Genomic DNA, 24639 nt, shown 5'->3' on the forward strand with positions numbered 1-24639 from the left:
GGCCCCTAGGTATCTTACTAAGCTATGTCCTAGGCTGAATGAAGTTGGTTGATGGGGTGGCCCCTTCAGAGGGGGCTGCTGGGGTAGAGAAGAAGAGCCATTATTGTTTTGCTACTCCAGTCAAGCATGACATGAAGAATGTCTCCCTTTAAGACTTCTTCCACAAATCACAAGTTATGGATATCAGATACATTGTTTGAAATTGCCGCAAATTTAGTTGGAGGGCAGTAGGCGTAACTAGTGGTTCCACCTTGAACACAGAGCAAGTAACTTTGTCTAAACTGTAGTCAATTGCAGCAGTGGAATTGAGTGTTTTATGTATTCTAGATAGAGTGAATGACAGAAAGTGCATCCATTTCATCTACAGAGATAATAAGGCAAGATGTCTAAATCTGTTCTTTCCCTGGGGGGAGGTGAGAAAGACTGGACAGGTATGGGTTCTATTCAGGTGGCTATGAAAGGGAGAAGATTCGGTTACAGTAGCAGGGTCCCAAGGAGCATGGGAATTCATTATTTTTGTCTTTGAAGGATTCAGAAACAAGTGTTAGAGGTGCCACTGTATAATGCAGAAATGAAACCAGGCCAGAAGCCAGGCCGTAAGCGCTGTAATTCAAGGCAGCTCTTGGTTTATTTAAAGGCATGGTAGCCACACCAGCTCCTAACCCATTGCCTTCTTCTATTTTAGTGTTTGAATTACTGAGAAGTGGCACTCAGATGTCTACTTTTTTCTGAAAACTAGTGATGCATTTTGTAAGAGTTTCTAACCTTGAGAGCTCATTTTAGGTTTTCCTTTGCTAATTTAACTCTAGAAGTATTTATATTTTTAACTGAAAGCTTATAGTCTTGTCTCTCCTAAGTTATAAACTTACTAAAGACAAACCTATTTAATATTTGGGTTCTGTAACGTGTACAGCATTGTCTGTCTATATACAGCAGCAGGTATGTAACTAGTTGTGGGGAGTTATTAGGAAATGCATGTGTAAAGGTGGGTTAGGGGCCAGAGAGTGATTATTCGCTGCCCTAAGGAGACTGGATTCAGTTGTGTAGGCAAGATAAATCCATAACTGTAGAGAATTGATAAGACTAGACTCAGGTTTTTAGAAAGGAAATTAGCTACAGGATGGTGGGTAGGTTGGCATGTGGACTACAGCAGTAGTTCCTAGTGCTGGGTGCACATTAGAATCACCTGGGGAGCTAAAAACCTGGGAAGCTAAAAAACCACAGAAAAATGAGCAGATTTGAACCAGAGACTTGAAGAACAAACTTCAGTGCTACAAAGTCTCACAGCAGCAGGTATAGACAGGGGTATATGGAGCAAGAGGGATTCCCATACTGTGCTCAAAGGAATCTTAATTAGAGCTTGGGAAAATTTTTGGATGACCGTGTCTGTGCGGTGGCCTTACAGAGCTGTCCATAATAAGCCCCGGTTGTTAGGACTGCAAGCGAAAGAGCAGCATAGAGCTGGCGCTGAGAGCTCTCCAAGCTAACAAGGCCTGGTGGCTCTCCTGCGCACATGGCCTAAAGCCAGGCAGAAACAAGGATGTCTCCACAGGGGCAGGCATGGATAGTGTAGGTGCCTTAGCCACACTCTCACAAGTAATGATCCCTTTCCATAACTAAGCTTTCTTTGGCGTTCACCCTGATCTCTGTATTCTGCTGAGTTATCCTCTCCCTGAGGTAGTGAACTTGGAATGCCCTAGCTGCCTAGGTTGGGGGAAGGGTACAAAGAATTATGGATGGAAAAGCCTCCATTATTATTCTAAACTACCCCGCTGCACAAATGTCTCTCATATAAAACAAAAACAACAGTTAAAACTTCTACCCAGTAACCCCCACCCCAGCTTATGTTCATTCGTTGTCTTTCTCTTCATAGCTAAGAATCTTAATAAAAAAAGGAGTTTGCTTTAGTGATAACCTTCACTCTGTTCATTCTTCAACATGCAGTTTGTAATTTGACTTCTATCTACCAACCCCATTCCCATTCTAACTGTGTTCCCTGAGGTCACCAATTGTCTTGTCCCTTGTTTTCCATGACATCACCTTTTGTTTTCATCCAACATCTCCAACTTGACTCTTCTTCTTAGCTCCTTTTGGGGACAACTATCCCTCTATTTGGCTTATTAATGTCCACCAGAGTTTCATCTCCATCCATCTTTTTACTTTACCCCCTTTCCTGGGAGATCTCATTCACACCCAAATTTGGAGCTCAACCTAGAAAAAATTTAAAGTCTATACACAATTCTTAGGTCAAAGGGGAAATTTTAGAACCATGAAATTGAAAACTTCTTGAAAATAACTATAATGGAAATGAGGTATGAAAATGGAAATGACATCAGAATCTATGTGATGTAATCAAATCAAAACTCATTAAATGCCTATATCAAGAAAAATAAAGGCATAAAAAAATGAATAGGACATTCAACTCAAAAAGCTAGGGAAAAAGGGTAAACTGAGAGAAAGCAAAGGGAGGAATGAGAGAAGATAAAAACAATTAACGGGGCTGGAAATCAGGGAAATAGTAGGAACTAATAAATAAAATGAAAAGCTGTTTTTTGGTAAAAGGCTAAAAAAAAGATAAACCAATGGCAATTTTTTTTTAAAGGAGACACAAATGCACAGATGACTTTGTGGAAATAACCATCAAAACAGGAAATTTTAAAATATCATAAGAGAGTGGCTTGTACAACTTTATAAGCAAATTTGAAAATCTAGCTGAAAATGGCAACTTTCTAATTAAATATAATTTGTCAAAGCTTATCCTAGTCTTGTGTACTTGGATTGGAACACTTAATATTGTCAAGATGGCAATACTCCCCAAATTAATCACCAGATTCAACACAATCCCTATCAAAATCCCAGCTGCCTTTTTTTTTTCTTTCAGTAATTGACAGGCTGATCCTAAAATTCATATGGAATGGCAAGGGACTTAGAATAGCCAAAAACAATCTTGAAAAAGAAGTTGATCTCACACTTCTTATTTCAAAATCTACTTCAAAGCTACAGTAATGAAGACTCTGTGATTCTGGCATATGGCATAAGGCTAGACATGTAGATCAGTGGAACAGAGTTGAGAGTCTAGAAATAAACCCTTACATTTATGGTCAATTGATCTCCAGCGAAGTTGGCAAGTCAATTCAATGGAGAAAGTATAGGCTTTGCAACAAATGGTGCTGGTACAACTGGATATCCACATGCAAATGAATGAAGCATACCATATACAAAACTTAACTCAAAATAGAGGAAGAAACATAAACTCTTGGAAGAAAACATAGGTGTAAATCTTTGTGACCAAGGATTAGGCAGTGGTTTCTTAGATACGACACATGAAGCATAAGCAACCAAGGGAGAAAAAATAGGTAAGTTGGATTTCATCAGAATTCAAAACTTCTGTGCTTCAGTGGACCCCATAAAGAAAACAAAAAGACAGCCACAGAATGGGAGAAAATATTTGCAAATTATATATCTGATAAGGGTCCAGCATCCAGAATATATAAGAACTCTTATATCTCAATAATAAAAATACAAATAACCCATTTATAAAGTCGGTAAAAGATTTGAATAGATATCTCTCCAAAGAACACATTTAATGGCTAATACACACATAAATATGTGCCAAACATCATTAGTTGTTAGGGAAATGGAAGTCAAAACCACAATGAAATACTACTTCAGATCTACTAGGATAATTTTAAAAAGTAAAGTTACAAATGTTGGTGAGGATGTGGAGAAATTACACCCGTCATGCTCTCCTGGTGGGAGTCTAAAATGGTGCAACCACTTTAGAAAACAGTTTTGTAGTTCTTCAAAAATATAAACATAGAGTTACCATATGACCCAGGAATTTCATTCCTAAGTATATACCCAAGAGAAATGAAAAAATATGTCCACATAAAAACTTGTGTATGAATGTTCATAGCAGCATTATTCATAATACTCCCAAAGTAGAAACAATTCAAATTTCCGTCAACTGATGAATGGATAAAGAAATGTGGTATATCCACATAATGGATATTATTCAGCCATAAAAAGTGAATGAAGTACTGATACATGCTACAGCATGGATGAACCTTGAAAGCATTATGCTAAGTGAAAGAAGCCAGACAAAAAAGGCCATATATTGTATGACACTTATATGAAATGTCCATAATAGGCAAATCCATAGAGACAGACAGTAGATTAATGATGGCAAGGAGGTAGGGGGAGAGGAGAATGAGAAGTGACTGCTAACAGGTAGGGGGATACTTTTGGAGGTGATGAAAATGTTCTAGGATTAGTAGTGGTAATGGCTGCTCACCAATGTGAATATACTGAAAACCACTGAATTATACACTTAAAAAAAAGTCAATTGCCGAAAATAAAAAGCAAAACAAAACAAACAAACAGAGAAACTGATCCCAGTAATGGTAGAAAATCTAAACACACTAAATTACATAGAATCAGTAGGCAAGTTTTCAAAAAGCTCTTTCACAAAAAGGCTTCAATCCAGATGGTTTCATAGAATTTTTTCAAACCTAAAAATATTTTACTCCCAATGGTACTTAATCTCTTCTGGAAAATAAGATAAAAAGGAAAACTTCCAAATTATTTTTCTGAAGTGACTATAATATTGATACCCAAAACTTAATAAAGATTGCATTAAAAAACCCTACAAAACAATCTTACTTATGAACATCTATACAAAAATTATAAATAAAATACTTGCAACAAAATGCAATAGCATATTAAAGCAAAATGGAATTTATATCAGGAATGAAAGAATAGTTCTATGTTGGGAAGTGTATTAATGTATTTCATCATATTAGTAGACCTGAGAAGAAATAGCATAGGATCATATTTATAGATACTTAAGAGCATTTGACAGAATTCAGCACACATTCATAATTTTAAAGACATGTATATCTTTAAAATAGAGAGAAAAGGAAAGAGAAAGAGAAGAGGAGATTTATTTTAGGAATTGGCTCATGTAATTATGTAGGCCAAGAAGTTCCATGATCTGCCATCTGCAAGCGGGAGAATCAAAAAGCCAGTGGTGTAATTCATTCTGAGCCTGAAGGCCTGAGGACCAGGAGGATGGTTGTCCAAGGACAGGAGAAGATGCATGTCTCAGCTCAAGCAAAGAGAACAAATTTGCCCTTCTTCTGCTTTTTGTTCTATTCAGGACCTCAACAGATTGAATGACGCCCACTTAAGTTGGGGAGGGCAATCTTCTTTACTAGGTCTACAAATTCAGATGCTAGATTCTGGAGACACCCTGACAGATACACTCAGAAATAATGTTTTACCAGCCAGCTGGGCATCCCTTAAGCCCAATCAAGTTGACACATAAAATTAGCCATCACACTCAATGAAATAGATTTTGAGGAAATAGTTCCGTAACATGAAATATGTATATCTCAGCCTAAAATCCAGTTTCTTACTTAATGAGGACACACAATCAGCATTTCCATTAAATTCAGGAACAAAATAAGAATATCCATATTCCCCATTATTATTTAGTATTAGAGGCTTTAGCCAGCAGTTAGACAAGTAATAACAGAGGCATAAATATTGGACACAAAATGGTAGAATGTAGAAACGGTAGAAGAAAGAGAACTGTCTCTATTTGCAGATATGAAATCATGAAATATCCAGAAAACCCAAAAGATCAGTGGAAAAATTACTGCACAGAAAAGGAAAGTTTAATGAAGTTGTAGGAAATGAATTTAATATACAGAAAGCAAAAGATTTCAATTATACCAATAATGACCAGTTAGGTGATATAATGAAAGGTAAGACCCATTTACAATAGCACCAAAAAAGTTAAAATGTATAGACATAAATATAACAAAAAAATACAGTGCTACATTAGGAAAACCTGAAAAATATATAAAAATAGACTTGAACAAATGGAAAGATGTACTGTGTTTTTGGATAGGAATACTTGAAATCACAAAGATGTCAAGTAGTCCTAAATCAACTTATAAACTTAATATAAACACAGTTAAAATACCAACAAATTCTTTTCTGGAGCTAGACAAGTGAATTTAATGTTCATATGAAAAAACAGATAAGCAGAATGGCCAAGAAAATGCAGATAAAGGAGAGCAAGGAGGTAAATTTAGCTTTATTTGATATTAAAACATATTACAAATCCTTTACAATTAAAAGAGTATGGCATAACAGACCAATGAAATAGAACAGAAAATTCAGAAATAGTCCCAAGTGCCAATGGAAAGGTAATACATGATATAGGTGACATCTCCAGTAAGTGGGGAAAAAATAGACTTAACAACTAGATAGCCATTTAAAAATATATAAAATTAGGTCTGTACTTCAGGTTGTATACCAAGGTAAAGTCTATATGCAACACAAATCTAAGTGTAAAACATAAAATCTTACAAGTATTAAAAAAAATGTGGATGAATTCCTTTATGAACTTGGAGTAGAGAAAATGACTCAAAATCCAAAAGTAAAAAGATTGACACATTCTGCTTAAAAGTTTTTTTCAAGCTAAAAACACATTGAAAAATCAAGAGATAAATGACAACTTGAGAGAATGTTATATTGCAAATGGCTAATATCCCTAATATGTAAAAGTGGTAACTCTTTAAAAATATCTGATTAACCAGAAATCTCCATTCTTTGCCCATAGAGAAAAAAGGAACTTAGTATGCCATTATTTTAAAATTTAATCTTTTTGATGTTTTTAAAAACATTTTATTTTGAAATTAATTTTAGAGTTACAGAAATGCAAAAATAATACAGAGTTTTCCTGTGTATCCTTCAACCAGCTTCTTCTAATGGTCATATCTTCTATAACCATAGCACAGTTATCAAAATCAAGAAATTAACATTTGTTCAAAACCATGAACTCCACCTATAGATCTTACTGATTTGTACCAGCTTTTCCACTAATCTCCTTTCTCTCTTCCAGGATCCAATGCAGAATCCTGTGTTGTATTTGGTTATTGTATCTCTTTAGGTCCTCCATTCTGTGACAGTTCTTCAATCTTTCTGTCTTTCATGACTTGATACTTGTGAAAAGTCTTGCTCAGTGATTTTGTAGAATGTCCCTCAGTTTGGGTATGTCAGATGTTTTGTCATGCATAGATTGAGGTAATGCATTTTTGGCAAGAATACCATAGAAGTGATTTTGTATTTTTCTCAGAGCACCATGGCTGGGGTACTTGATGTTGATATATCTCAGTGCTGATGTTAACCTTGCTCTCTTGGTTAAGGTAGCGTCTGCCAGGTTTTCCCCACTATAAGGTTGTTATTTTCCCCTTTGTAATTAGTAAATATCCTGGGGAGATATTTCAAGGCCATGCAAACATCCTGTTTCTCCTCAATATTTGCCCACTAATTTTAGCATCCATTGGTTGATCTTATCCATAACAATGATTACTGTAGTGTTTGCCCAATGGTGTTTCAGTGTTATTTCTTAAGCTTTTTATTTGTTTGCATTGTTTGGGCAGTGAGCAGCCATTTGGCAATGTTGAATTTGGAATTATTTAGCCCTTTTACAACAATGAAAAATGTTTTAGTCAATTAATTTAGTAAACATTTATTAAACCCTTGTTATAACCAGAACATCCATGAGAAAAATGCAGAAGGCATAGTGATTCAGATCTGCATCTGAGTCTTTTTCTCTGTCACTACTTTTCATCCCAAGTTACACTAACCACCATGATTTGTTCTAAGAAGGTGTTATTGCCAAGAATGCTGAGAGACAGAATCTCAGGAGTCAGAGGAGGGGGACCAGCCTCCAGTTCTGCTCCATACTAGTCATGTTCCTATAGTGGGTCAAGTGGCTTCTCTGAGTTCCAGTTTCCTTATTTTTAAAGTGGGTATTACAATATGGATTGATGTGAGAATTAAATGAGTGAATGAATAGAAAAGTATTCATTTATTATTCAACATATATTTACTGAGTCCCTATGAGGTGTGAGCTCCTTCTGAGTGTTGAAATACAGCAGTGAAAGGCTTCTGTCCTTATGGAACTTGTATTTTAGAAAGAAGAGACAGACAGTATACAAGCAAACAGATAAATAGATATAATTTCACATAGTAATAAGTGCTATGAAGTAATTAAAACAGGATGAGGTAATAAAATGTGCTATAAATTAAAAATAGGATGATGTATTAGAGAAGGAGGGGTGATTAGGTGGGATGGAACAGTTTAAACATTCTGGTCGGGGAAAGTTTCTCTGGAGGTAATTTTTGAGTTAAGATCTTTAAGATTAGGAGACAGCCATGTGATGAACTGGGGGAGAGCAAATATGAAGGCCCTATGAAGAGAAGGGGTTTGTGTGTTGGAGAAAAGCGAAAAAAAAACAATGTAGCTGTGAGGAGAGTGGTATAAGATCAAGTCAGAAAGGTCAGCAGGGGCCAAATTATGTGGAGCCTTGTAGGTCATGAAAGTGAGTTTAGATTATCAGTGCACTGGAGAGCCACTGGACGGTCTTAAGCAGAGGAAATGCATGCTGTGGTTTTCACTTTTAAAAGATTGTTCTGGCTGCCGTGAGGAGAATGGGTCGAGGTGGTTGGTAAGAGCAGCAGCCGAATGACTGCCTGAGGGCTGTGGCAGCAGTCCAGGCAAGAATGGTGGTCAGAGAATGATGGTGGGAGCAGGAGTATAGTAATAATTATTATTATTGTTACGGGCTGAATTGTGTTCCCCCACAAGTTATGTCTCCAGTGCCCAGCACCTCAGGATATAATCTTATTTGGAGATAAGGTCTTTAAAGAAGTGGTTAAATTAAAATGAGTGCATGAGGGCAGGCCCTAATCTAATCTGATTTGTGGGCTTACAAGAAGAAATTTGAACACACAGAGAGATGCCAGGGACGCAGGCACACAGAGGAAAGACCACGTGAGGACACAGCAAGAGGACAGGTATGTGCGAGGCAAGGAGAGAGGCCTCAGAGGAAACTAAACCAGCCAGCACCTTGATGTTGGACTTCCAACCTCCAGAACTGTGAGAAAATCAATTTCTGTTCTTTAAGCCACCTAGTCATGGTATTTTGTTATGGCAGCTCTAGTAAACTACTACAGTTATGACAATGATGATGATGATGATGATGATGGTGGTGGTGATGGTGATTTCTTTTTTTTAAAAAAATAAATTTATTTATTTATTTATTTTTGGCTGCGTTGGGTCTTCGTTGCCGCGTGCGGGCTTTCTCTACTTGTGGCGAGCGGGGGCTACTCTTCATTGTGGCGCGCGGGCTTCTCGTTGCGGTGGCTTCTCTTGTTGCAGAGCACGGGCTCTAGGTGTGCGGGCTTCAGTAGTTGTGGTGCACGGGCTCAGTAGTCGTGGCTCGCGGGCTCTAGAGCGCAGGCTCAGTAGTTGTGGTGCAAGGGCTTAGTTGCTTCGTGGCATGTGGGATCTTCCCGGACCAGGGCTCAAACCCGTGTCCCCTGCTTTGGCAGGTGGATTCTTAACCACTGTGCCACCAGGGAAGTCTGTGATTTCTTGATAGTATTTATCACTGCCTAAAATTATCTCATACTTATTTGTGTGTGTGTGTGTGTGTGTGTGTGTGTGTGTGTGTGTGTGTGTGTACTTTCTCCTACCTGATTGTGAGTTCCATGGTTAGATCTGGGACCTAGTATATTTAATTCATGACAGTAACCACAGTGCTTAGGGCAGTGTCTGAGCCATAGCAGATGTAAAAGTAAAGATGTCATTAACTTATTTATTTATTATATCTCTCTCTATAATGTCCAATATTTTATAGAGCCTTTTTTTTATGAATACGCAGTAGATCCAGAGTTCCTCATTTGGAGGCTGTGAACTGTAGCTCATAGGAAAATATAAGAAATAACAGAAGGTTTTCAGAAAGCATATTTTAGCAGTGGAAAAATGATCCTCACTTATTATAGGGAACTTTGGAGAAAGAGGCCTTTTCTTTTTTCTCTTTTTTTTTGGCCGTGCTGTGCAGCATGCTGAATCTGAGTTCCCGACCAGGGATCGAACCTGCGCCCCCTGAAGTGGAAGCGCAGAGTCTTTTTTTTTTTTTAATTCAAGTATTTTATTCACAGCAAAGTGATTCAGTTATACATATATACATTCTTTTTCATATTCTTTCCTATTATGGTTTATCATAGGATATTGAATATAGTTCCCTGTGCTATGTAGTAGGACCTTGTTGTTTATCCATTCTACATACAATAGTTTGCATCCGCTAATCTCAAACTCCCAATCCATTCCTCCTCCACCCCCCTCCGCCTTGGCAACCACAAGTCTGTTCTCTATGTCTGTGAGTCTGTTTCATAGATAAGTTCATTTGTGTCATATTTTAGATTCCACATATAAGTGATATCATATGGTATTTGTCTTTCTGACTCACTTTGCTTACTATGATAATCTCTAAGTCCATCCGTGTTGCTGCAAATGGCATTATTTCATTCTTTTTATGACTGAGTAGTATTCTGTTGTATAAATGTATCACATCTTCTTTATCCATTCATCTGTCGTTGGACGTTTAGGTTGTTCCCATGTCTTGACTATTGTGAATAGTGCTGCGCGAAGTCTTAACCACTGGACTGCCAGGGAAGTCCCGAGGCCTTTCTTTGAACAGAGTAGTTCTGTTAAATAAGGAGATGAGGCATTATTTCAGCTTCATGTCATGGCTTTGCCAAAATAAGCTTAGTCTGTGAAAAAATGCGTTCCACAAGGCCAAGGTCTTTGTTTTGTTTTCTATTCTACCTGACACATAGTAGTGTTCAAAAATATTTATTGAATAAATAAAAATCATTTTCAAATCCTACTTTGTTCCTTCTTATACATTTTTGAATTGCTTTAAACATTTTCTCATACTTAGCCTAGTGTCAGCTATTTCATAGAGGAGGTACAATATTTTGCCTATTCTTTTCTCCCTTAGAATTGCAGTTATCCTGAATCAGGTTTTCACTTTGTGGTCTTTTTGACCTTAGACTGCCCTTAAGCTGAAGACTCACAACCTAGCTCAATGCCACTGGCTCCACCTTGTGTCAGGAACATGATACTGCACTCACCGAAACGCAGCCTACCAAGAGCCAGCCTGCCCCTGGCCAAACATTTTAAGTGGTCCAATTGCCGTATGTAAATTAAATGATGATGCCACTATTGGACAACCTTATTGTGACTCATTTGTTGTGGAATGATTTCACCTCCATATCTACTACTCTGTATATAGTGCAGCTGTGGAAACAAATTCTTAACCAAAGTTAAACCAGTATTTAACCAAAAAGGCTTTTGGAGTTAGTTTGCAGTTCTTATCAATGTAAGAGAAATCTACTCTGATAAAACAAATGTCTCTGCAGATTTTAAGGACTTTATTTTTTATAAATGTATTTATTTATTTTTTCAGCTGCGTTGGGTCTTCGTTGCTGTGCACGGGCTTTCTCTAGTTGTGGCGAGAGGGGGCTACTCTTCATTGTGGTGCGCGGGCTTCTCATTGCAGTGGCTTCTCTTGTTGTGGAACACGGGCTCTAGGCACATGGGCTTCAGTAGTCGTGGCTCGCGGGCTCTAGAGCGCAGGCTCAGTAGTTTCGGTGCACGGGCTTAGTTGCTCCGCGGCATGTGGGATCTTCCCGGACCAGGGCTCGGACCCGTGTCCCCTGCCTTGGCAGGCGGATTCTTAACCACTGCGCCACCAGGGAAGTCCCTCATGGAATTTAAAAAAAATTACCAACACCTCAATTTTGGTAGGGCTTTCAGAGAAAATGAAAATCAGTTGTTTCACTTCAAGTCCTTAAAATCGGACTTCCCTGATAAAAGTCCATGAAATTGATTTAAAAGGAAGAAAATTTTTTTTCCAAAGGAAAAAGTTTTTTTTTTTTTTTACATAGGTTGTATTCGTTTCTGGTTTGTGTATATGGTAGAACACTAAGTGAGTTGGTCCTAACCACGCTGGTTGTTCAGGAGATGCACCTGTCTAGAGATGGCAGGGCAGAAGTCACTTGACCTGTTGAATGACGTGGCTGGGACTCACAGGATCAGTGGTGTGCTGGAGTGAAATCATGTTGACTTGTACCAGCTCATAAGAACCGATGAGTAAGTTTTCAGGAATGCTGCAAGCCACTGTCAAAACCTAACTTACAAAAAATAAGTTATAGGGCTTCCCTGGTGGCGCAGTGGTTGAGAGTCTGCCTGCCAATGCAGGGGACACGGGTTCAAGCCCTGGTCTGGGAAGATCCCACAGGCCGCGGAGCAGCTGGGCCCGTGAGCCACAATTACTGAGCCTGCGCGTCTGGAGCCTGTGCTCCGCAACAAGAGAGGCCGCGATAGTGAGAGGCCCGCGCACCGCGATGAAGAGTGGCCCCCGCTTGCCGCGGCTGGAGAAAGCCCTCGCACGGAGACGAGGACCCAACACAGCCATAAATTAATTAATTAATTTAAAAAAAAAGATGACTTGCTTATAAAAAAATAATAATAAGTTATATAAACTTACAAGTAAATGACACTTAAAGCAAATGTGCTCGCGTGGGCAGCACTTAGGCTAAAACTGCAATGGTACAGAGAAATTAGTGTGGCTCCTGCACGAGGGTGACACACAAACTTATAAAGCATTCTATACTTTTCCAAGTTGTTCTATGTAAAATGTAAAATAAATATTTTTATTACCAGTGAAAAATAACAAAATTAACAAATACTCAAAACTTACCACTTCCTAATTACTCTACTATGTTTTTGTCTTATTTATGCTCTGGAGATGATTTATGTCTCCTGTATGGTGAGGATACCATGTGATGGTGTGCTATTGTGCATCTCTTCCCAGCTCCGCCTTGACGTCAGATTGGCATCTTTAAACTGACCAATAGAGATACAAATGCTCCTGATCAGGGCTTTTCCTCCTGAGGAACCAGTTGACCACATGCACACTCCTGTACACAAATGAGTTTGTTTATGCCTTCTCTCTCTCTCTACTCTTCCAAAAGCCTAACAGAAAGACTTTAGAAGAAATTATTAAAATTTAAAAACTGTTTTAATTTTACTTTACTACTTTGACGTCAATATGTTTTTTAAATAGTTTTTTTTTAAAGGTGACTTTAATAATTTTAAGTACTTTAATAATTTTAATAATACTAAAATAATTTTAAAAGGTTACTTTAACATAATTTTCAATCAATGCACTTGATTCAAAATCTCATTCAGTAGAAGTTAAATAGGTTAATCAGCCTTAATATTACATATAATTCTGTCAATTACTTTCTTATTTCATATTTTTATTTCATTTTCAAGTTCCTGTCTACTATCTTATTTCCTCTTACTTCTGAACTTCTTTCTTTTATTTTCATTAAGCTTTGACATTTCTATTCCTTGTCTCCTAAAACTATATTTTCACCTCTTTCAGTGTTTTCTTACGTTTTCCTTTTTAGATCTCTTCCTTTTCACACCTCTCTCTTCCTAAAAAATTAATGACCTGGTCTTTTTCTGGCCTCTATTCTTTCTTGCATTTCTCCTTTTTTCTTAGCTCACCTTTAGGAGCCTTACAACACATGGGGCTGAATGTTCACAGTATGGTTTTCTTCAGAATGGCCAGGGTCTCAGTCCCACCCAGATCCATCTTGAGTTCTTCAGAGCCCACCTGACCCCTTCTGCTGCGTCCCGTGTTCTTGGCACTAGGATTATAACGTGAGAGGAGCCCAGGGGATCATTTGGTCTTTGGTGCCTCAGGACCTGTGAGAAAAAGAGAAGCTCCGAGTTACCTTTGCTTCTGCTGTTATTGCCGTTTACTGTCCTCTTGAGGACTCTATTTAGGAACCCAGGAGGCCTCTTGAAATATGATACCTCATCCGGTATCATTTGAAGAAAGAGCTCACAAGAGAGGAAGGGGCTATGAGTATTTAAACATCACCTCCCTTCCCCACCTCACTTGCCTTTGCATTATTTTCTTCTCGGTCGCCCTCTCTGTGGCTTTTACAGGGCGGTGCAGTCAACCAATGGCCACAGAAAGCCACCTCCCGTTGAGCTGCCTTATGGGTCAGAGGCTGATCTGACTGTTCCGCTGGGACGTGCTACTCATCTTTAGAGAGCTTGAGCCCAGAGCTTGTTAGAGTCACTCACAAGGGGCAGGACAGGAATAAAGACGCAGACGTAGAGAATGGACTTGAGGACACGGGGAGGGGTAAGCTGGGACGAAATGAGAGAGTGGCATGGACATATATACACTACCAGTGTAAAATAGATAGCTAGTGGGAAGCAGCACGGGAGATCAGCTCGGTACTTTGTGACCACCTAGAGGGGTGGGATAGGGAGGGTGGGAGGGAGACCCAAGAGGGAGGGGATATGGGGGTATATGTATACATATAGCTGATTCACTTTGTTATACAGCAGAAACTAACACAACATTGTAAAGCAGTTATACTCCAATAAAGATGTTAAAAAAAAAAACAAAAAAAACAGCCCTTTTCCTGCAGCAGCAGGAACAGTTCCCCGTGCTGCCTTCTCATTGTTTGGTCGAGGGATGAAAAGGACTCCATCCTTTTCAAACGCTTTTCTTTTACCTGAAAGAATGGTAGACTGCTATCCAGCTTCACCTCTGCTTGGACTTCATGAAACAGAATACTTTACATCTATCATCTTGCTAAGTTTTCAATATTAAATTCTAAAATACTGAGGAAAAATGTTGTAACTAATATATTTTATTGTGAAACTGAGGGCGAAGACATCCTTAATGTCATAATGGCTTTTCAAGCCAAAATGGTAAAAATAGTATAACATGAAAGAACAAATTGTTTTATGAATAGTTTATACAAGGCAGAATTTCTTACTACTTTGGTTTTGATTATGAGAATGAAATGAAGTTTAAAAAACTTCAGGCTTATGGACGAATAGTAAATGGTACACTGAACCCTTGTGTACTTTCACTTAGATTCGCCAATTTTTAACATTTTGCCACACTTGCTTTTGATTGTGTGCACTTTCTCCATATATATGTACATACATATTAATATGTATGTACATGTATATATTTATATGTATGTATTTATGCATTTTATTATTATTTTCATTTTGCTGGGCTCTTTGAGAGTAAGTTGTAGGCACTGGGACCTTTTCCCTTAAATACTCCAGTGTGTATCCTCTGAGAACAAGAACATTCTCTTTTATAAGCCACAGGTTTTGTGTGTCTGTGTTTTTAAAAATAATCTTAGAGTCAGACCACTTGGGGAGAACTCTAAGAAGCCATTTGGCTCCTTCCCCTGCTTCTTGCAGGTGAATTCCTAAACAGTACAAAATTGATATTTTCCAGGAGTGATGAACACAGATTCCTACATAGACTGGGCCTGTAATATAAGTGTGTGAATCAGAAGTGTAGGACAGGTCTCATGATATTTATGTATGTCCCCTCTAAACAAAGAAGCAAACCAATGCTATGCTAAACAAAACCTTATCTGAGGGCCACATTTGTTCTTTGGGTCATCAGTTTGTGATCCCTGGATCTATCTTCAAGGCTCTCATAGGGTGGCATATCCACAGCTTTCTTTAGAAGCACCTTGTTATAGTCAAGAAGATCTCCTTTAAGCCTAACTAAATGCTCAGTTGAGATTTATGAGAGACAGCAGTGCGCAGTGGTTAAGAGTATAGATTCTAGCTTGTGTATGTCTGAATCCCATTTCCACTATTTACTAGGATCTTGGGAAATTTACCTGATGTTTCTGTGGTTCAGTTTTCCTCATTTGTAAAACAATAGTACCTACCACACAGAGCTATTGTGAGGAGATATTTTTTCTCACATCTGTACAAATCATGATCGTGGTATAAGGGAGATGAGTGAGATGTGAAGTCTGTTCTTTCTAGGAGTCTTAGAGGAGATGTCCATTCCTAAGCCAAAAAGCTAATTCATCTAGTTTTCTCACGTCGTGAGAGATTTTGTTTCTGTTCTCATCCCCATTCTCTACTTAGCCCACTTGTCAGACTTCTCCACAGCTGCCGAGATTTCCCTAGTCCTGAGGAAGTCGTTGCTTTAACATATTGGCTATATGTGACCTCAGGCAAGTTCTTTAACACCTTTGGGATTTAATTTCTTCATCTGTAAAATGGAGATAATAGTAGTACCTACCTCGTAGGGCGACGAGGATTAAATGAGTTAATATATGCCCTGTGCTGGAATGTGCCTGGCACAGAGTAAGTGCTGTGGAGCTGTGCCATTAGGTGTGGCATGCATTCTCTTCAGTAGGCATCCTCCTCAACTGTGTATTCTGTACTTGTGGTCTAGACTTTCTTACCACTAGCACTCTTGGGGGCGGGGGGGGGCAGTTCTCTTCCTCTCTCCTCTGTAAGTGCTGTTATTAAGATACCAGTGGTCTTCTTTTTGTCCAAATCTAAGATACTTCTTATTCTCTTAGCCTTCTGTAATATTTTTAACAGTAGAGATCATCTTGCAAATAAGGGTACTGGGCAGGGGGCACTTAAGGGGGCTATAGGAAGAAGAGAGGGTCAGATGAAGATAAGGAAGGGAACATGGGAGTGAGAGAGAGACATGGACTGATTGATGGGTTGAGACCCAGTGATGGCAGGATTTTGCAGAGAGGTTAGGTGTGGAGTGGATGAGTGGGAAATGGAATCGACAGTTACAAGATAAGTAATTTAGAAGAAGTATTGTGATAGCAAAAGGAAGCTGAGAAATAGAATGGCTGGAGGTGGTAGGGCACCTATCAGAAATTTTTTCAAGTTAAGGAAGATATGTGAATGTTTTACAGCAAAAGAGGAAGCAACTAATAAAGGAAAAGAGTGAAGATGGTGAGAGAGGCAGGTGCGTCAAGAATAAGAGCCAAGACTGGAACTAAGAAAAACTGAGAGGGGTTAGCTTTATTAGGAGGAGCACTTTTTATTCCTCCAAGGTTGAGACTGTAAGGAAGGGGGCATGTACATACTTCTAAAGTGGTGTGAGGGAAGTGCCTGGAAAGGTGGTGGTATGAACTGAATGTCTGAGTCCTTCTCAAATTCATATTCATGTGTTGAGGCGCTAACCCCCAATGTGATGGCATTTGGAGGTGGGGCCTTTGGGAGGTGATTGGGTTTAGATGAGGTCATGCGAGTGGAGCCCCCGTGATGGGATCAGGGCCCCCAGAAGAAGAGGGAGACCACAGCCTGCTCTCCTCTCCTCCCACCCTGTGAGGACACAGCGAGAAGGTGGTTGTCTGCAAGCCTGGAAGAGGGCTGTCACCAGACCCCGAATCCACTGGTGCCTTGATCTCTCAGACTTCAAGCCTCCAGAACTATGAGAAATAAATGTTCGTGGTTTAGGCCATCTAGTCTGTGGTGTGTTGTTAGAGCAGCCTGAGCTGACTGAGCAGGTGGTCGGAGGGTTGGTGATGGTGCCAGCCTTAGCAGTTTTCATCTGTTCAGTGAAGGAGGTGACAGGGTTTTCTGCTGAGATTAAGGGAGTCAGTGCTTTGGAGCTTGAGGCAAGAGAGGCTTCAAAAGAGCTGTCTTGGGAGGCGTTTTCTAGGGAGTCAACAGGAGATGAAAGAAAGGATTGTCAGGTGACGTCCAGGATACTTGATGCTGGATGGCATGAAGTTGTAGTGGGCCATGGTTGATTTGTTTTGTTTTTCGTTAATTATTTTCTTCCAGCAGTGCTTTGCAGGAACAGGAAAGTAAAAGTTAGAGCTGCTCAGGGTTCTGGATCATTAGAGCAGGCAGGATGGAAGTTAAGGGGCCCAGAATCCAGGATGATGGTAATGGCAGTTTTGAATGGTTGACTATAGAATATTGAACAACCATATGTGTAGATTAATTAATTGCTAAACACAGCTGCGTGAGTGAGCCCAGGGGAAACCAGTGGAGGAACCGTCCAGCCAACCCACAGAATTGTGAAAAATAAGAACTCATTGTTGTTTAAGCCCCTACGTTTTGGGCAGCATGTGACCCAGCAACAGAAACCTGCAATGCTCGGCCTTGAGTTGGACAGCTGCAGCCGGAAGCCTGGGGCCAAGGGAGCCGGTGCAGTAGGAGGTCAGGCCCTCAGGGGGTGGAGCAGGAGAAGAATGGAGAGGGGTTCTGGAGGGGCACCCAGAGAATATGCAGTAGGTGCATATATGCAGGTGAAGCATAGGCTTTAGAGTGTGAGAGCGAGGGCTGGGCTCGCCGTCTGGAAAATGGGTGCCTAGAGAGGCAGGTCGTGGTGGTGGGTGGTAGATGAGAGCCCGTGCCTCCCCATTCACTCTTGGCAGAGGACCTTGCCTTTCCACACAGAGGCGAGGCAGGCCTTCATATCCCACTCCCAACCACAAACTAGTCTTACAGATATGAAGTGCATGATAGACTAGAGGAAAAAGATGTGTCACATTTCTGTATTTTTCTAAATCTCATCAAATTCCATTTTCCCATGTGCCAAGACCAGGCAAAGTTCAACATTAGCAGTTCGTTGGCCCCTCCTCCTCCGCTCTCATATTGTACTGGGATCCCAAGGCTAATGCAGTCTTTAGGAAAAACAAGGACAAGGAAAATCACTGTGCTGCTGAGATGTCGAGGCCGGAAGGCGGGGGTAGCATCACCTTCCTCTGTGCCAAGTTCAGCCGAAGGGATCCTGACCACAGCTTCCAGAGCCCCGGAGCACAGAGGAAGAGGTTAGCTTTCCACAGGAGGCAGGGTGGGTGAGCTAGCAGACCTGTTGTTTGTGTACAGGCGAGCTCTTGAGTTTTGTATTGTTCTTTAGGCCACTGTGGACTCATCAGCCGCAGGGTCTTTGCCCTTTTCTCTTAGATCATCAGGCCTTTGTGTTTCAGGACTAGAGAGAAAGAAGTTTCTTGATGCTTAGAGGACATCATTAAGCTTTGTTTTCTGTGGTCTGCATAGGCAAAGTGTGACAATCTAGCTAGATACACTCAGAAGAACAGAAGATGGTGATAGGTTCTTCAAAGGGAAGTAGAAAGAGGGATAGAGTAAAATTTTCTAAGCCTGCGAGGAGGATCCTGCCACCCTCTCACAGGTAGCAACTTGCTGGTGGCAGGACCTCAGATTGGATGGCTGTGTGGACACAGCACTAAGCGCCTGGCCCAGCCCTTCCCACCTCCTCTGGAAGCCCACCTGCTCAGTTGATGGTGCCCTCCTCAGCCTTCTACTTTGCACTGGCTCATTCCCATTGGTATTAAAACATGGTCACCTCTTTCTGGTCTTAAATTAAAAAAAAAAAATCTTCCTTGACACCATGTCCCCCTCCAGACATCTCTTCTTCCCCTTCACTTTATAGATCCATCTACCTCAACCCAGTGCAATCTGATTTCTCCCCCACTTTCAAGTGAAACATCCTTGATCAAAAATCAGAACTGATTTCCTTCTTTACTAAATCCAGTGGACATTTCTCAGAACTTGTCTTACTCGACCTCTCAGCAGCATTTGACACCAAAGATGACTCAATCTTTCCATCTCTTTCCTTAGCTTCCATGACACCACCGTGTCCTGAATTTCTGCTTACCACCTGGCTCCTCTTCCCTGTGTCTAGTGCAGGTACTAGACCATTGTGTCAGTGTAGGTACTCTGAGCTCTTCCTGGCTCGTCATCTCTTCCAGCCGGGATACTCTTCTTAGAGGAGCTCTTCTGCTCCCGTGGCTTTGTTACCAGATCTGTGTTTCCAGCCCAGATTTTCTCCTGTGCATCCGTATACATGTCAGGTCTATGGTTTGCTTTTATCCCCCTTGAAAGCTAGTAAGTTAGTCTGTTACTGTTTCATAGATGTTGGCAGAAGACATGAGACCTGGGCCAGCGACAAAGGAATTCATTTAAGTATAGTTGAGGGACTTCCCTGGTGGTCCAGTGGTTAAGACTCCACGCTTCCACTGCAGGGGGCACGGGTTCAGCCCCTGGTCGGGGAACTAAAATCCCACATGCTGCGAGGTGCAGCCAATAAATAAAGAAATAAGGTTGAAAGTTTCTCAGAGCAGCACAAGGAGGGGATTGATTATGTTGCTGACACAGCACAATGTAATTCTAATTTTCTCTTTATGTACTGTACTTGTCTTTGCAAAGTGTGACTCATGATGGCAGCTATTGCCTAGAAAAGTACCATCAAAAGGAGTATTACACATATAATTTAAAATTTTCTAGTAACCATATTTTAAAGAAGTAAAAGAAAGGGCATTTTAACAATATGTTTTATTTAACTGATATGTCTAAAATATTATGATTTCAACATGTAATCAATTTAAAATTATTAATGAGATATTTTACATTTTTTTCACACTAAGTTTTTGAAGTCCGTGTATATTTTTTACTTAGAGCCCATTTCAGTCTGGATTAGTCACATTGCCAGAGCCCCATAGCCAGATGGAGGTAGTAGCTACGGTACTGCGCAGCTCAGGCCTGAAATTTCTCTTTTTCCCCATCCCACCTCCCTGAGATTTCTAACCTGCAAGGGCATTCAGGCCTTTCCCTCCTCCCTTCCCTACACTCCCTTTGTTTCTGTGAGTTAAGGAAGCCTTTATTCTTGTCCTGCTGAGTCTGGAGTAGAAGCAGTTCTCTGATTCGAAGAACAGAAGGCCTAGAAGGTTACAGAGGGGATAAATCTGTGAATACTTCTCAAATTATATTTTTTGTCCCTGCCTCATTAACTGTTTGTTCTAATGTATGCAATAGCCCCGTCTGATGTTACAAGAACATTACTACATTGGTGTTAGCCAGTTTCATGGGTCATCTTTAGGGGCTTCTTGAGAGAAAGTATAATCTCATAAAATATTTTTAGTGTCTAGTAGTAGCATCATGTTCAGATCCTGCCTCAGTGAGGGCTGTGGGCATGAAAAGCAGTGCAGAGGTGTTGAGCCTAAGGTGCTCAGGGAGGTGTGAAATAGAGTTGGCGTGAAGACCTTACATGTTTAGCTGGCCTTCAGATCAATCAGTGAACGTCGAGAATCGTGTCTTCCACGGTTACTGACTTTAGGTTTTTCTCTTAAGTTGATACTCATCCTGCAGCCTCCTTAAGTGAAGAACTTAAAAATTCTTATTTAAAATATTTTCTCAGTAAAATAGAGAGTAACTATAACACCACCAATATTAGCCAGAATGGTAAAGAAGCTAAATGTTCTAGTTAAGTGAATATTTGTGAAATTAACATTCAAAATGTCACAACTTTTTAATCATTTTAAGTGGGAATATTTAACAATCTATTATAAATCCTCTGTCTCAGCACCCAGGGAGTACTGAATATAATTTCTACTTTCCTTAGGCCATTTGTTGAATTGAATTAAATTACCATGGGGCGGGGTGGGGAGTAGCTGATATTTACTGGGTGGCTGCTCTGCCGAAAGCTGTGCGTATGTTACGATGGCTCTTTGCCCTTAGACTGCTCCCAGTCTAGTTCTGAGTGTTTCAAGGGAGATACTGGGTTTTACCTACCAGGCAGGATTATGTGCACAGGGCTTAACCTGCCCAGTCTAGCAAATTGCGGGGCTGGAGTTTGAACCCTAGCAGTCTGCCACTAAAGCTCATGCTTTTAGGTTCTCTGCCACTAATGTAGACTGCACCACATTACAAATTATCATCCCCAGTTTACAGATGTGGAAACTGAGGCTCAAAAGAATTAACGAACACTTAAAGCCAGTTAGTAAGTGGCTGACCTTTCTTTTTCTTATTTCTCCCTCCTTTCTTTTCCTTTTCTAGAACTTTTGGATTTTGGCCCAGGCAGGGCTTGCACTTGCCAGTCAACACAAACACTTCTTTCTTCTCTCTTGGGTTCACTTGTCTGCCTTTTTCTTTCCTCAGAAAGTATCTTCCATCCTCTTGAGGCAATATTTATTGTATGACTTTGTTTGCTATGCTACATCTGCTCTGAAATAATTTAGAGAAATATAGCACTTGTCTTTTCAGAGTTTATATTCTAAAGCAATTGACTGCTTTTTTCCCCAGAGAGATCGGAACAATTATCAGGTCATTAGGATGCTGCCCTAGTGAAGGAGAGCTACATGATCTGATTGCAGAGGTAAGTCGGGCTAAGAAAGTTCCATTCAGCAGACTCTCTGTGCGACTCCATCTTCTTGTAATTAAAAAAAAAAAAATCCTTCCCTGAAGTGAAAAATGCCCTAAACTACCAAATGTGCTCAGTGAAGACATTAGGACAGCTATATGAATTAGCAAATCAACAGGATCTGCAAGAATTAATATCAGATCTTGAAGAAATGTTTATGACCAGGTAATGCAATGGATCAAGTAAGGACCTCACTTTAGATATTACACACTTTATAATTAGTTGAAGAAAGGCCGGTAGACACAGGGGACTGACTATATGCAGAGGGAGTATTGACAGGTGAAGGAATATAGTAAATAACGTCAGTTCAAAGGGGATAGAAGCAGTAGAGACTACAGAATATATTTGTGGAAATATAACTAACTTTCAGAAGCAGTAGTAAATAAAATAATAACTACCTTGACATTGAATTTTGAAAATGCTTATTTGTAATAGTGTAGATGAGTTGCTGGAGGGAATTATCTCATAAAGCGGTGATGAACAGCCCAAGACCAGAGAGCTTCATGCCCTGTTTGGTTTTCCAGAAAAGTGTCCAATCTGATTTCAAGTACAGCTTTCAGTTCAACAAGACAGAGGCCTGAAGGGGAAAAAAACTACCTGGGCAACCACCAGGAGAAGAATCTTTTCAGAATAGCTTATCTAGGTATGTGGGTTTTGATGGAGGCCAGGGATCAACAAAGAGGGTAAGGAGAAAGGCAAGGAAGTGTGATTTTATTTATCTCCTTCTTTCTTGCACCCAGCACAGTACTTGCTTGTTCAGTGTTACACAGAAGAGAAGGAGTTGCGACTCGGTGAGTCGCTTAACCTCTGTGAATATCAGTTTCTCCATAACGACACCTACTTCAGAGTTTGCTTCAAAGATGAATGAAATAATGTATAAGAAGACATGTTTTGAATCCTAAAGCACATGGAAGATTAGAAAGATGGCTCTGTTGCTCCACGTTAGCATTTTGATAACTAAAAAGAAGTACCAATTTTTCATTAGCATTTAAAAGTATTCGTAAAGCAGGAAATTGTTTTTTCATTTTGGGATCCAGTAAAGGTATTATTACTGAGCAGAGGGGGAAAAAAAAATCTGTTTTCCTTCATTGGTCCTCACTGTTTAAAAAAAAAGGTTTTGATCACTCCCGTAAAGTGATTATCATCAAAGCTAGAGTTTGTGTTAGGGAGAGGAAAGTTGGCACTGTGAAAGACCTAGGAACTGGAAGATGAATTTACAGTGAAATCATAATTATTGTGTGTAATTGAGTAGAGTAAGGGAGCAGTAATGAAAATGTCTCTGAAAGTCAGTAGATGAGAAACTTTAGAGCCTAATTCTTTTATGGTTTGCTTGTATGTTTTAATCTGTAGCAGGGATCAGCAAACCACAACCCCTGGGCCAAAGCCCCTGGGCCACAACCCCTGGACCAGTCCACCACCTGTTTTTGTAAATAAAGTTTTATTGGAACACAGCTAGACTCATTTACTTACATATTATCTATGGCTGTTTACTTACTACAAGAACGGAGTTAAGAGACCATATGGTTTGCAAAGCTTAAAGGATCTGGCCCTTTACAGAAAAAGTTTGCCAACTCCTGATCTATAGGTTTCTCTGGCAAAGTAGAGCAAATACCACATCTAGTGTCAGGAGATCTAGGTTCAAATCCCATAGCTACCACTTACGGCCATGTCGCCTTTGGTGAGCCACTTAATCTTTCAAAGTCTGGTTCCACATCTGCAAAAGGAATGCAAAAATACCATAGTGTTTTTATGAGGATTAAATTTAATAACTGTGAGGAATCAGCTGTTACTTTGTGGGCCCTCAGTGCATATTTGGGTTTGCTTGCTCTGTAGGTGGCTCTCTACCAAAATGCCCCCATGGGTTTGGGCAGTTAACCACAGTAGGTGCTCAGGTCCCAATGTTTTATTTTGTCTTTACCATTTTCTTAGGTACATTGACACAACGTTTGAAAATTACAGATATTTAGAACAGTTATGGACCAGTAGGGATCACTGAGCTGCCTAAGCCCATAAATGTTTTTCTATACTTGCTCACAACACAGTTTATTCAGATTAAATTCTAGCCAAGTGCTTAAAAAGCTTTGGGTGTGACTACCCTTTTTGAAGTTTCCCAAATAACTGAGAGGAAAAAAGCATGTAGATATTTGTATGATTCAAATACATTTAGAAAATCAAAGCTACATAATAGTAAACATCTAGGGGTAAATGTCATATTGCTAAATGCTCTGTCATAGTTTCAGAACTGAAACTGTTTCTGCCTCATTTGCTCTGAAATGAAATAATGACTATGCTTTAAAATTCTTCTGTAAAAAATTGAAATCTGTGTGTGGTTCTCTAGTTGTCATTTACTTGAATTTTAGTGTCGATGCATACTAACTTTCAGCCCTCCACTTCCTGGAGATCAACTTGAAATCCGATGTATCTCTTGAAATAGATCATTTAAAAAATCACTCAGCATTGATCCCTCCACTTAATATTCTGTAGTTAGCCACTTGCCCCAAATAATCTCTGCCTGTTAGGAATATCACAAAACCCAGCAACTGTGAGAAAGGTTAATAAAAATTTTGCCAACATAGAGGTTACTAAACAATTCTTCCTTTAATATTAATTTAGAGCTATCTAGGATCTTCAGTGTGCAAGAGCTGGGAGGAGATAATGGCATTTTAGTACAAGTGAAAAGGATATTTAGAGGTCTACATCCTCTAAAGTT

The 24639-nt window shown here is 39.8% G+C and overlaps 1 protein-coding gene and 1 non-coding gene across 2 annotated transcripts in view; both read left to right on the plus strand.

Moving 5' to 3' along the window:
• The window catches only part of EFCAB2 (EF-hand calcium binding domain 2), a 119101-nt gene that overhangs the window by 75926 nt on the left and 18536 nt on the right, over positions 1-24639 (plus strand). Inside the window, exon 3 of the mRNA XM_059905282.1 lies at positions 21812-21884. Within this exon, the coding sequence (XP_059761265.1) occupies positions 21812-21884 (73 nt within the window). The remainder of the gene's footprint in view (positions 1-21811; positions 21885-24639) is intronic.
• On the plus strand, positions 12441-12546 carry LOC132354669 (U6 spliceosomal RNA). Its single transcript, XR_009499364.1, has one exon. It is a non-coding gene; the product is annotated as a U6 spliceosomal RNA (small nuclear RNA).

The sequence above is a fragment of the Balaenoptera ricei genome, chromosome 1 (assembly GCF_028023285.1).
Source record: "Balaenoptera ricei isolate mBalRic1 chromosome 1, mBalRic1.hap2, whole genome shotgun sequence".
Lineage (NCBI taxonomy): Eukaryota > Metazoa > Chordata > Mammalia > Artiodactyla > Balaenopteridae > Balaenoptera > Balaenoptera ricei.